The sequence below is a fragment of the Ctenocephalides felis genome, unplaced genomic scaffold (genome assembly GCF_003426905.1).
Source record: "Ctenocephalides felis isolate EL2017-DRISC unplaced genomic scaffold, ASM342690v1 CF-g0.4_SCAFFOLD_00845, whole genome shotgun sequence".
NCBI classification, from domain to species: Eukaryota; Metazoa; Arthropoda; class Insecta; order Siphonaptera; family Pulicidae; genus Ctenocephalides; species Ctenocephalides felis.
In genome coordinates this window covers 7621742-7636642 of record NW_020536999.1, presented here as the reverse complement: position 1 = coordinate 7636642, position 14901 = coordinate 7621742, and the positions used below count along the sequence as shown (strand labels likewise).

The 14901-nt window shown below is 31.1% G+C and overlaps 2 protein-coding genes across 2 annotated transcripts in view; both read right to left on the bottom strand.

Annotated features, from left to right (window-relative positions):
* Positions 1-14901, bottom strand: part of LOC113363891 (bifunctional heparan sulfate N-deacetylase/N-sulfotransferase-like) — a 37208-nt gene that overhangs the window by 14349 nt on the left and 7958 nt on the right. The window lies entirely within an intron of this gene.
* Positions 7763-8330, bottom strand: LOC113372048 (zinc finger protein 28-like). Its single transcript, XM_026612404.1, has 2 exons — positions 7884-8330; positions 7763-7831 (listed from the first exon to the last, which is right to left on the bottom strand). The coding sequence occupies exons 1-2, from the start codon at positions 8328-8330 to the stop codon at positions 7763-7765; spliced, it is 516 nt and encodes a 171-aa protein (XP_026468189.1).

The window sequence follows — 14901 nt, the reverse complement described above, 5'->3', positions numbered from 1 at the left end:
AAAGCGTATGATATTGATTTTAAATTTATATAGAAAATCGAGGCAATTCGTGGGTTGGTCATAATAAAATATGTTTAAATTTTCAAATATTTCTAACGTATGTCTAATATTAGTATTTGGGTTTTGAAACATTTTATTTATATACTATGCGATCTATTCTATTGAGAAAATTATGCCAAGAGAGCAAAAAAAAAAACTAGCCTTTCATTTTTAAACGTTTAGTATTTTCTGTTGGATTTTTTAAATTTAAATTTAATTTATTTTTTCATTATCCAAAATTGCAGCACAAACTGCTCCTTATTGATATCGTAAGGGCCAAATTGTATTCATCTCAACTTTCCCATCTTCAGATTGTTGTTTTAGAGTTAAATTTTTAACGTATTTTGAAAGTATTGTTCAAAGATTAGTAAAACATGCAAAGAAATTACAGATTTTTTCAACTATATAAATAAAAAATAAAAAAAACTAATATCTAAATCTGTATTATTTCTGCATAGTTAATAACAAATGACAAATTTAGTGTATGGGAATCATTAGGTATAAAAAAGCTCAACGATTTTTGTTTCAAAGTAAATTTTGCTTCCATTTTTCATATTTGATCCAACTTAACCATACATGTTAAAATCAAAAGTTCATCAGATGCGAAACATTTGCAACAAAAACAAAAGTTACAATTTAATTTTTCGGAATAAATAAGCCATTTTCTAAGCTCTAACACCCTGTTTTCCATTTTTCTGTAATATAATTTGTATCTATTTTTTTTTAACTAAATCAGCTCGCCATTATTCACCAATAACACCCAATAATTAATTTAAACTTTCGTAGGTTTGCTCTTACGGGATTAAACACTAAATATTTTCTTTTTTGATTCCACGTTAACTTCAAACGAAGAACAAAATTTAAAAGTACTTTGGACAGTAAGTAGAACAATAATTTACAAATTTTCAGAGTTATTATTTGGTTAATTGTTTCTTTTGATATCACATTGCAAACTGAATATGCTTTTTGTATCTTCGTATCTATAGTTAAGCTAGATTGTTCATTATAATCAATTAAGTATTATTGATTTTATATTTAAAAAAATTATAAATAATATATTATAAATTTTATTTCCGAATCTCGATTTGGCGCCTCCTAAAGCGCGTGCCCGCATTTTTCGCATGCTTTGCACGCAAGGTAGGACCGGCCCTGTATATATATATATAATATATATATATATATATATATATATATATATATATATATATATATATATGGTGGTCCTTAATACTGATATTTTCGAATTTCCTTGCTCCCAGGGACCCAAATGGTTCCCAATCGATAAAAAAAAATTATCTAAAGTTATTAGGTTTGCACTTGCAAAGACAATTATATGTGGCGTGCTTTGTAGTGGGTGAACTATTCATATATTTTTGGTTTGCTGCTGCACCACATTTGCAATCAGTTGGTTATTTTCGTACGAAACATTTTATACTAGAAATACTTTTTTGGCAAAACAACGTTTGCCGGGTCAGCTAGTATATATATATAATATTATCCTATGTCGACACAAGACAATAATTTGCATACATATATTTATGTGTCCATTCTCAACGACTGTACGATGTCTGAATAATAAATAATAATGCAGTGAAATAATAATAATTGAATTTATTAACATTCATAATGCATCTCGCACGTGGGACCACATGACATTTTCAGCACCCAAAGTCTTTTGCAATAGTCCAAAACTAAGTGTAAGTGGCATTAGTGATAAACTAGTTGGTATTGGTATTTTGCCTTGAGGCAAGTTGCATGAACTTCCCGATATGTGTAAATAATCGACTTAATCAATAAAATATAAATTAATTTATGAGCGATTAAAAGTATTCCGAGTGGATTTATTACACATAATTGAAAACGAACGAACACGTTAACTCGGAGTATTTTCTAAAAGCAAACTTTCAAAAATCAATAATTTTTTAAATGAACCAGTTTCCGTAGGGCTTTATTGTTTTAGTATGTTCAGTTAGACCAATTACTCTATCGTTATACCAAGTAAATCGTCTAATTTTAATTTTAACAAAGTCAAAAAAACTACTCATCTTCTCAAACTTTGATGAATTTTTAAAATTAAACTACTTGACATAAGACCGTAATATTGCAGTAAGTCCTATAAGACCATGATATATATCGCCAAAAAAAAGTTCCATAAAAATTGGCTTAAATTTTTTTCTCAACAGTTAATTACAAGAAAACGGCTCAGTAGATTTTCCCCTAAAACTAATCAGTATCATTTCCAACTAATATCTTTCGAACAGTTTTCGATTCTTTAAAATCGATTCGGTAGAATGAGCTTAAATGTGGACGAAAAGTTTAACACTTTTTTTCAATTTACAAAGAAACGGCTCGGCCGATCGCTGCACAAAACTGAGAAACGATAATGCTCATTGAGATACATCAAATGGTTTTTAAATTTCTGAAATCGGTTCAGGCGTTTTTGAGAAAACGTCGATGAAAAGTCAAATTTTGACAAATGCCAAAAAACGATACCAATTTTTGCAAACTTTGATGAATTTTTAAAGCTAAACGAGTTGTCGTAGGAATGTAATTATTTAGTATGATCTAGAAGACTATGGTATCTATCGTCAAAAAAACACTTTATTACAAGAAAACGGCCCGGCCGATCTCTACCAAAAACTAATCAGCACAATTCCCAACCAATATCTTTCGAACGGTTTTTGAATTTTCAAAATCGATTCAGAATTGCGGGCTAAAACGGGGACGAAAAATTTTTCACTTTTGTGCTATTTACAAAGAAACGGCTTGGCTGATTGTCGCACAAAACTCGGAAACGCTAGTCCTCATCGAGATTCATCGAATGGCTTTTAAATATATAAAATCGGTCCATCCGTTTTTGAGAAAACGTTGATTTACGGCAAAAAATCTGTTCACACACACACACCAAAATACTTTTTCCAAATGTCGGTCTCATTCGATTCAGAAGAGCTTGCAACGTCGAGAAAACATAAAATTAGCGAATCGGATTTTTCTATGAAAACATAAACTTCTCCTTCGGGCAGTTAAATATTTCATTTTTACCCCGACTCTCGTCTACAAATTAAATGAGGAAATTTATTACGACTTGTCTAGTAGGAAGCGATCATGGTGAATCCAATAAGTATAAATTACTGATTCACACAAATGCTATTAATGCTATTAATAGCACGATTGGAATAATAAATATAAGTTGGCAATAAAGAAAAGAAGATGCTTCTTTCTCTCGCCATTAGAAGAGGCCTTGACATTTGAATATGACGGAGATGGAGATGAGAATCTATTGATGTGAACTCTATTAATCTTTCGAAGAGATTGTTGATTTATTGGCTAAATTATCATTTCCTGGCACACATACTAGATTTAAAAGTCAATAAAGATTTGCTGACGGAACTATTCGTACATTGGATAATTTTTACTCTTCTTCTTAATTCTAATTTTCCTTATCCATTTTTTATGAATTTTTGAAGTAAAACTTCTTTAGGCGCGACTAGGGTGTAAATCCGTACAAAGATAAGATAAGAGTCGAGTGCCAATGATTCGTCATTCGCTCTCGATGAGATTATTTCGATACCGGTCGATTGTGATTAGTCGTCGTATCGTGTGAATAGAGATCTGTCGTTGTATGCGTACCGGTATCAACAACGAAATCGACATAGATAAATAAACATTTTAAAGTTATATCGTAATACAAATCTTGATTTAATGAAAAATGCATGAATCAGAAGAATCATTTACCCTGTTTCTTGAGAATAATAAACAAATTAAACATTTGTGCCGTGTACTGAACGTAAGTTTATTGATTAGAAATTATTTCTATATTATTCGTAGTTTCTATAAATCTTTAAAGTTATTGAAAATAAAAATATTTTTTGTGCAATACAGATATTACAGCTGTTCAAAGAATGAGATTGTATCGCCAGCGAAAAAGTAAAAAAAAATACAAGCAGCAGTCAGTGTCAGTGAATGTATGTTGATTTTAATTACATGAAGTTCTTCAAACACAATTACATGATGAGTGAATTTGTGAAATTCAGAAAACATTCGATTCCTATTGATGGTGAGACTTGCTGAGTAGTTTTTGCCAAAGGCAGGTTTTGGAGATATGGAAAAAAAGCGCAAAAATAGCAATTTATTTTTGAGAGAACGGAGCATCCGTTTACAATGATTCGCAAAACATTTTATTTGTATTGATGAAGTGTAGAGTCGATTACATTTTCGCAAAGGCCTATTCAGTAGTTTCGGAAATACAGAAAAAAAATATAAAAATTGCCATTTGGTGGTAAAAAAAAATCATTATTGCAAATAATTTGACATTGATTCTTATACGAATAGAAATTTTGGTATTCAGGTAGAAAAATATCAATTGAATAAATCGATTATTTACACAAAACAGGAAATTCATTCAAAGTTTTATTTAGCTTTTTTTAAGCTTGACAAAATCTTAATCGAAGTTATGTGATGAAAACTAATTCGATTACTCAATTCATTATTACGAAATAGGGGTTTGTAGTAAGAGGGTTAAAATTTAGGGGCTGTATGTATTTTTATTTGTAAATTTATTATAAATAAATGAAAATGGTAAAAAAATATCAGGGACGGCCAACCTTTACTTTTTAGGGGTCTGAAAAATAAATGTAAACCGATTCTTAGTCCTATTGAATTTAAATATATTTTATATTTATCATAAAAATCAATAATTATACGTAATATTTATATATAAATATATATGTTTACTTCCCTGTTCGATTTTTTCCCGATTGTTTTTAATATTAATACAAGTCCATAGTTAGTCGAATATTAATCACCTTCGCCGTGTTTACTATAAACAGAAAGCTAGTGGAACTTTTGCATTGACAGTTATTTGATAAGAATTTTCTATCAGTAGAACACAAAATTATTAATGTTAAGAAAAGCTAGCTAAAACTAGTTTTGAGAACACATACCCTTATGTTTTTATTAACTCTTTTTGTACTATTGGAATAAAATAATTTATATAAATGTAAACGATACTTAATCTAATAGATTATGATCTAATTAATTCATCTAAAGGTGCGTCCACACCTAGCGAACGAACACGAACGAACATGATGAATAATATGCGCAGATTAAAAATTTCAAACAAAAGCGGCCCACGCGCATGTCAAAATCCATGTTCGTTCGTGCTCGTTCGTTAGGTGTGGACGCACCTTAACAGATTAAGATCTTTTTTGATTCAATAGATTAAGATAAAAAAAATTTAAAAATAAAATTTAAATTTGAAAAATTTACTCTACCAAAGTTGTCCTTTTTTCCAATAAATATAAATCTAGCTCCAAATTTGCATTAATGATAATACATTCTCATAGTACTAATACTATGAAGTTGCAATAATTACCCCAGCTCTCTGTCTATTACTCTTGCGTGCATATACCAAATATATGCATATTAGATAATATTTCCATAAACGGGCCAAGTTTTTTTACGTCGAATGTTCTTGTTATTCTTGAATGTTATTTTGTGTATTTTTACTCAAATATTCCGTCGCCTTCACACTGTGATATTTATTAAAGATTTGTGACAATCAAAACAACAGAGAATCTATGTATAAGATAAAACAAGAATGGCTTCTGAATTTTTGAAAACCATTAACTTTTTTGGGAAGTTAGTAATAATAAATATTGTAGAATTTTACAAAAATAGTAAGGCTTAAGTAAAACAAATAAACTAGTGGTGTATGGCATCGTGCCTCGAGGAAAATTTCTGGAACTTCCCGTACCGTAATGAAATATTCGAGAAATTTTAAACGTTTTCAAATATATTATTACAAATACTGTAACTTTCATTATTTTTGCTATCTTTTGTTATTATCTGAGCAAATCAAATGTGAATCATAAATAAATCAATTTATCTCCAGAACATTAACAATCGTCATTTCATTTCGAATTCAATTTCAAAAAAAATAGTTGTCTAATAATTTACACAAAATTTAAAAATTGCTGACAGTCTGAACGCATTTGCAAATAATTCTGTGCGACATTTTCACTTATACTGTGCTTAGCTTGGCGGCATTTTTACATTTTCAATAGTTTTCACTAAATTGGAGGAAAAGTGCTTTCAGTACATAAACAGTCTAAACGCACTTGGATAAGCATTTGTACCAGAGTCGCGCTTAGACTGTGCTTAGCTTGGGCAATTTTTTGAATTTTTAATCCAAAATTACAAAAATATTTTTTGAAAAAAAAAAATTAGAAACAATTTTTTTACCAAAAGCAATTATTTTGTTGAAATAAGCAGAAAGACCTTTGAATCATTTAAATCGGACGCTTAGTTCTCTCAAAAACTGCCATTTTTTGCACATTTGGCTCTGTATATCCGAAACCGCTGGACCTGCCTTTCCCAAAAACTAATAAACACTTCTCCCAATCATTACTAATTGAATGTTTTTTAGATCATTCAAATCGGATGCTCCGTTCTCTCAAGAATTCGATTTCTATTTTCTGCACTCTTTGTTCCATATCTCCGAAACGGCTGGACCTTCCTTTGCCAAAAACTAATCAGCACAACTTCCTATCAATAAAAATCGAATGTTTTTTGAACCATTCAAATCGGTTGATCCGTGCGTCCGAAAACGTGGACGAAAAATTGTATCCATACATACATACACACTCACACACACACACATCCATTTTGTCTGAGGTGTGCCAAAATGTTCAGAAACCTTTGAAACGGAAAGATATATAAAAATTTTCATTTTCGATTTTTTTGCGATTACTATAAGATATCCTATGGGAAGTTAATAAAGAACCTTTGTACTATAATGCCAAATATTTTATCTATTAAAACTTGAAAGATGTATATTTATTTCCAACTTCAGCAAATACAAAACATTTACAATGTTATATTTATAATCATTTAAATATTTATATTTACATTATTAAACAATTACATATGATACACTGATGAGTAACAAACAGAGTCATTACTGAAATATATAATTTGCAATTACTATCCTGTTAATTTAAATTGAGTAAGTGAAAAGAATTATAAGATTGAACAGATTCATAAATCATTCAAAAGTTCCATTGATTGTTTCTTGTAGGGGATTCTCCAGTATGTACTCTTCCATTAATTTACTTGTTTTCTTGTGATTGTTTCGTTGCATAAGGATGTTCTCCGGCATGCACTAATAAATGCAATCTCAAACTTGTTGCACGTAAAAATCTTCTATAGCATATTTTGCACTCATGAAAACGTTCTCTAGTATGAGTTATTTTGTGTTGTAACAAATTTGGCTTTGTTTTGAATTTTTTATTGCATATTTCACAATTAAAAGCGCGTTTTTCAGAGTGAATCATTTTGTGATCTTCTAACATTTTTTTTATTCTGAATGCTTTATTACATATTTCACATTTATAATGCCGTTCTCCAGTATGCACTGATAAATGCCTCCTTAAATAAGATGGCATTGTAAATGTTCTATTGCAAATTCCACACACATGAAGTCGTTCTCCAGAGTGAATATTTTTATGGCGTTTTAAGCATTTCTTTGTTTTGAAATTTTTATTACATATTTCACAATTATAAGGGCGTTCTTCTAAGTGACAAATTTTGTGTTCACTTAACATATGTTTTAAACTGAATGCTTTATTGCATATTTCACAATTATAAGCGTATTCTCCACTATGCACTGATGAATGCGTTTTTAATTTATTTAAATCTGTAAAATGAATCATTTTATGTCGCTTTAAGACATGTTTTGCTCTGAATGTTTTTTTACATATTTCACAAATATAAGGACGTTCTCCGGTATGCGCTGTTAAATGCAATTTTAAATTCTTTGACTGTATAAATGTTTTATTGCATACTTTGCACTTATGAGGCCGTTCCCCAGTATGGATTTTTCTGTGTTGTTTTAAGTTTGGTTTTGTTGTGAATGTTTTATTGCATTTTTCACATTCATAGGGTTTCAACTTGCTAGTTGTTTTATGTTTTGCTGAAACTTTTTCAAATGATTTGTTCGTGCTATCCACTAAATTACTTGAATTAGTGATCTCTTCGTTACATATGTAAGGGTTTTCATCTAAAACTCTTTCGTTTGTACTAGTCACATCATCTTGGTCATCAATTGTCTCTTGTTTTATTTCCTCGTCAATTGTAACCTCAGATTTGAGAAATTGCTGCAGACATATATCATCATTATCCGTGCACAAATCTGACGTATTTTCATAATCATCAAATTCCTGTTTCACTTGAGGATAATCATCCATCGGCTCAATTTTAATTATTTTGTTTGAATCTGTTTCTTCAGACATGTTTGGAGTTTGTAGGTTATAATAAACTAACAGACCGAAAGTTAAGATTTTATATTTAAAATATGTGTTTTGAACGTATATTAAATTTACTAATTCGTTTATTGTTTACTATGATATAATACTAGCACTGACCTTTTTACTATTATTTTGTTTTCGATTTTAACTTTAATAATTCCAGAAACCACTTTGACATTTCTCCTCCATTTTTGTTTTATCAAGATAGACAACATCAAAAACATTTCAACTGCGAGTTTTTCGGCGGCAAAATTTGAAATCAGAAATTATATATATAGTTTCAAAAAAAAAATAAAAAGACTGATTTAATATTATTTTGAAAAGCTCTAGTTTAATTTTTAGTTAGTTTTATATCATTTAACATTCGAATTTCTAAATTTTTGATAGCACAAATTAAAAAACAATCATTGAACTTAAAACATGTATATTTAAAAAAACGAAAATGACAAATAATTGTTATTTCAAAAATAAGCATAGTTTTATACTTCAAATATGAATTTTAAATTTACAATTCAGTTTGAAACTGTATGTATTTCAAATGCGTTATTCTGATCGTAAGAAATATATTCTCAGATGGAGACATTCGGCACCTCTTGCTAATGTAAACATTCTCAAGTCTTCTGAGCGATAAGATCGTCCCTGTATATTTTATGAACGATAAAATATATAGTGATTATAATCATCTATTTGAAAATGTTTAAAACAATTGTTATTAAATATTTATCAATATTTATTGACTACTTTTTTCTCGGATATTTTTACCTTCCCGTAGGGTAGTTATAGTAATGGGCCGAAAATCGAAAATGAAAATTTTTGCATTTCTCGACGTTGTGAAGGTTTCTGAATATTTTGGCATACCTCAGAAAAAATGGATGTGTGTGTATGTATGTGTGTGTGTGTGTTTTTTATGTCCGCATTTTTTCGTCCACGTTTTCGGGCGCACGGATCAACCGATTTGAACGGCTCAAAAAACATTCGATTCCTATTGATAGGGAGATGTGCTGATTAGTTTTAGGCAAAGGCAGGTCCAGCCGTCACGGAGGTACGGAGCAAAGAGTGCAAAAAATAGAATCGAGTTTGAGTGAACGGATCATCCGATTTGTATGATCCAAAAAACATTCAGTTCGTAATGACATGGAAAAGTGGTTATTCGTTTTGGGCAAAGGTAGGCCCAGCGGTTTCGGAGATATAGAGCTAAATGAACTTTCTGTTTGTTTCAACAAAATAATTGCTTTTGGGAAAAAAAACTTTGTTTCAAATTTTTTTTCAAAAAATATTTTTGGATTAAAAATTGAAAAAATTACCCAGACTAAGCACAGTCTAAGCGCCACTCTGGTACAAATGCTTACCCAAGTGCGTTTAGACTGTTTATGTACTGGAGCACTTTTCCAATTTTGTGAAAATAATAAAATTGAAAAATGTGAAAATGCCGCCAAGCTAAGCACAGTGTAAGTGAAAATGTCGCATAGAATTATTTGCAAATGCGTTGAGAATGTGACTATACGGGAGCACTTTTTCGAAATTGAATTCGAAATGAAATGATGATAGGAGATAAATTGATTTATGATTTACATTTGATTTGCTCAGATATAACAAACAAGATAGCAAAAATAGTGAAAGTTACAGTATTTGTAATAATATTTATTTATTTATTTATTTATTCATAAGCAAGCCGTAATCAATAATAATAGATATTATTTTAGGCTCTTGTCAAGCTTATTCATAATTAATATTAAAAGAATAGTAATTTTATAATAATTATAGTAGATGCACAAATTTCACTTCCGAAAAAAAGAGCTGAAAAAAAGCATTCGAACATTAAATACAATGTTCATCATATTAAAGTCTATTTGACCACCAGTCAAGCTCCAAATTCTTGCACAAGCTTGAAAGTTATACTCATTTAAAACCGTGAAAAAATTAAATTAATAAAATAGCAAATAAAAAAACATGGTTGTACAGGCGATCAAATGGTTAGACTACATAGATAAAGGATAATGATTATTCAAGAAAATAGTTATTGAAATCAAATTGAGAAAATTCAGTAATGTCATAAAAAGCTAATTCTTTAAAAATTTTAACTTAAGCATGAAAATTTTTTGTCTGTCTAAGTGGAAATATTGAGTGGAAGTTTATTATAAGCTGAATTCCTAGACCGTCGATCGTATTGAAAGAGTTTGCTAATTTATATGAGCGCGCCTGATATATTTGAAAACGTTTAAAATTCCTCGAACATTTCATTACGGTGCGGGAAGTTCCAGCAATTTGCCTTAAGGCACGATGCCACACACCACTAGTTTGTGTTTGTTCTTATCTTAATCTTACCTTTAACGTGAAGACGACTCCGAGCAGGGCCAGTACGTTGCACAGCATATGGTAGGACCTACCAGAAGGGTTAGGGCATGGGTGGCGTAGCTGATGGCGCTCTGGGCCAGGAAATAGGCCAGTGACAGGACCAGAACGGTGTAGGGGCAGGGGCCGCAGTCGGCGGAATATGTCCTTCATTGGCATCCTTGGGGTATCTGGAAACGAAGGAAATTGAAATTAAATTGTTTGCATTGTTATGGATACACTGATACACATGTAACTTCCCGGAAAAGTTTATGTTCAAAAAATCCGATTTGATAATTTTATGTTTTCTCGACGTTTCAAGCCATTCTGAACCGAATGAGACCAAATTTAAGGGAAAATAGATTTTTTTACCGTAAATCGACGTTTTCTCAAAAACGATTGAACCGATTTCAATAATTTAAAAGCCTTTCGATGCATCTCGATGAGGACTTGTGTTTGTCTGTTTTGTGCGACGATCGGTCAAGCCGCTTCTTTATAAATCGCAGAAAAGTGAAATATTTTTCGTCTACGTTTTAGCCCGCAATTCTGAACCGATTTCGAAAATTCCAAAAAAGTTCCAAAGATATTAGTTGGGAATCGTTCTGATTAGTATTTGGTAAAAATCGGCCGGGCCGTTTTCTTGTAATAAGTGTTAAAAAAAATTTTTTTCGTCGATTTTTATTACCATTTTTTTGACGGTAAATACCATGCATAGTCTTGCATACTAAAATACATAGCTGGGCATTAACTCGTTAATCCGTTAATCGTTAATTAACGAAGTTAACATTTGATTAACGGATTAACTTTTAAGTTAACTTTTGAAAATGTTAACGGACACGTTAACTTCCGTTAAAATGCCAGAAGTCCGTTAATCGTTAATCCAATGCCCAGGACCGTGCCTGGCCCAGCGTGCAGTGCGTGCACCGCCAAATGAAAAAAAGAACAAATTCAAAGACGGCCATAACAAAAAATGGTCGAAATAAATAGCTGTTGCATTAAAAGTCTACTGAATTAAAAGGCGGCCAAATTAAAGACTGTTGGATTAAGAGGCGGCCAAGCTCAAAGTCCGCTGAACTCATTCGCTGCCGTAAAGTCCGCTGTATATATCTAAAAGACCAAAATTACCGTAGTAAAAATCAGCCAAAGGCGGCCCTATTGAATGCGACTCTGTTTCTAAATAATTATAAGTTATAAACTTGGTGTAAGTGGCAACTTTGCCTAAATCAAGTTGCATGAAGTATCCAACATGTGTTAATAATCGACTTAACAATGAAAATATATTAATTCATGAGTACATTGCAATGTGAAAAAACTATCGCAGATTATTCAATTTTGTACAATTTTTTAAAATATTAGTTATGTTTTATAAATAGTTTAAAAATTACATATTATTGAACAAGAAAACAAACTGTAGTAAATTAAAAACAAGATCCAAATTTCCAAAGCAATTTGTTAATCAATAACTGAAAAACGACTCGTCGATTATTGAACAAAATTAATCAGCAAGATTTTCAAATGGAAAACGTTTGTAATGGTTTTTGAATTTTTAAAATCAATTCACTAATTAAAAATTTCAGACTTTTTGAAAATTCTAAAGGACAAAACTAAGCGCACGAGTGCTTATCGAATTTACGAATTTTGGCGATTTTTCAAATGGGATTGTGCATTTTTGAGAAAAGGTCGACTAAAGATGAAATTTTGACTCACGTAAAAAAGCGCCGCTCATTTTTGCAATCTTTGATAGTACATATTTTAAAAATTAAAATGACTCAATGTGGGTCGAAATATTTAGTTATCTTAGAGACCATGATCACTATCGCCAAAAAAGTTTTATAAATATCATCGTAAAGCAATATTCACCAATTAAACACGAAGAAACGAACCGACCGATCTCTTAGAACTAATCAGCACGATTCCTAAATGATATCTTTCAAACAGTTCCTGAATTTTTGAAATCGATGCAGAATTTTTGGCTAAAACGTGTACAATAAAGTTTTATATTTTTCTGTTGATTAGAAACAGCTTGGCCGATCGTCGCACAAAACTGACAGGCGCTAGTCATTATCTAGTTACATCAAATGACTTTTAAACTTTTGAATTGGATTTAACCGTTTTTGAGAAAACGTTGCCGAAAATTCAAAAATCGGCTTTCAAACGATTCAAAATGACTTAAAATGTCGAGAAAACTTGAAAATTACAAAAAGATTTTTTTCGTGAGAACATATTGGATATTTTCCTATTATGCTATTTTTAAGGGCGGCCATTTATATGCTCGCACGCAGGCGGCCACATACCCAGACACGGTCCTGCCATTGCCTACTATTTATCGCACGGCATAGCTTTAGCCAATGCCTTATTAAATGACATAGAAAAAAGATTTGGACCACTCGTGAATGATGAACAGTGGCAACATGTTCAAAAGACTTGTTCAACGATGCTGCATTCCTCGAGGAACAGATATTCATAAATCAATTTATTAAATACAATACTGCTATACCCTCAAGCGCTGCAGTTGAACGTTTGTTTTCGGGTAAAGACATTTTGACACCAAAACGAGCCTCGCTTTCAGACGAGAACTTCAACATGTTAATGTTCATGAAGAAAATATGCACCTAATACCCGACGCTTAACCCGTCGCGCGTTTCCTATTTTTCGCAAAAAACTCTTTCCCTTTATTTAGAAAAAAATTCTTGTAAAAACAATATGCAATCATAAAAACAGAAAGTTGACCAATAGCGTATTATCACGGTGTGTGCATAAAGCGTCGCGCCATTAAGGGGTTGAATTACACATTTGAATTATACAAGTATTTTGTTTTATTCATAACCTGTTAACTTCCAGACCTAAACCAATAAGTTTTAAGTTCACTAACGCAGCGATATAAAAATGTAATTTTACACATATTAACGGATTAACGATTAACGTTAACTTGCGTTAATTATCCGAAATGTAACGCTTTAACGTTTAACGAAGCTAACTTTTTTTGTAGCGGATTGACGATTAACGAAGTTAATTTTTGATTAACGGTGCCCAGCTATGCTAAAATATTACAGCTCTACGACAACCCGTTTTTGGCGTTATGTCAAAATTAGATTCATCGAAATTTTCTCAAAAACGGCTCGACCGATTTCAAAAATTAAAAGCCAATCGATGTATTTCGATGTAGATTATCTTTTCTCAATTTTGTGCGATGAACGGCCGAGGCGTTTCTTTGTAATTTGAAAAAAAGTGTTAAACCTTTCGTCCACATTTAAGCTCATACTACCGAATCGATTATAAAAAAATCAAAAACTGTTCGAAAGATATTAGTTGGGAATGATACTGACCAGTTTTAGGTAAAAATCTACCGTGCCGTTTTCTTGTAATTAACTGTTGAAAAAAATTTAAGTCGTTTACTATAAATATATATATCATGGGTCTTACTGAATATTACGACAAGTTGTTTAATTTGAAAAATTCATCAAAGTTTGAGAAAATGAGTAGTTTGTTTTGACGTTTGTTAAAATTAAAATCAGACGATTTACTTGGTATAACGATAAAGTACTTGGTCCTAATGAACATACTAAGCCATTAAAGTCCTACGGAAACTGGTTCAAATATAAAAAAAAAATATTGATTTTTGAAAATTTGCTTTTAGAAAAACTCCGAGTTAAAGTGTTTGTTCGTTTTCAATTTAGTGTAATAAATCCACTCGGAATACTTTTAATCACTCACAAATTAATTTATTTTATTGATTAAGCCGATTATTCACACATATCGGGAAGTTCATGTAATTTGCCTCAAGGCAAAATACCAATACCGACTAGTTATAAATTCAACCAAAAAATAATTCCTTGAAAAAGGGGTTCACAAATAGTTAATCCAAGGACTAGTGAACAGAATACAAAAAATGACGAAATCTCAATAGCTATAATTTCGATCAAAGGATTCTTTTTTGTATCGATAATATCCGATGCCGGTCCTAAATATAAACACAAGTGTTACGTATCGATTCGTAACAGTAACACACAATAATCGTAATGTTCCCATTGTTCGTTTACATAACAATAAGAGTGGCGTGTTACGCGAATCTGTTTCTGTTTTGTTTTATGTTTTCTGTTTCTACTCTGCGGTTATGCAAACAGAACAATGGAGAGCGGATTTGCATACTGCTCTCATAAATTATATCATAGTAAAAAATTATCAAAAGTTAAAAGGTTCACTACCATTATTGACTTCTCGTGGG

Excerpts from the sequence above, each read along its gene's own strand:
- LOC113372048 (XM_026612404.1), bottom strand. The coding sequence starts at position 8,330 with ATGTCTGAAGAAACAGATTCAAACAAAATAATTAAAATTGAGCCGATG. Across the intron at positions 7,832-7,883 it reads AACGGCCTCATAAGTGCAAA|CGCATACCGGAGAACGTCCT; the intron begins GTATGCAATAAA and ends TGCATTTAACAG.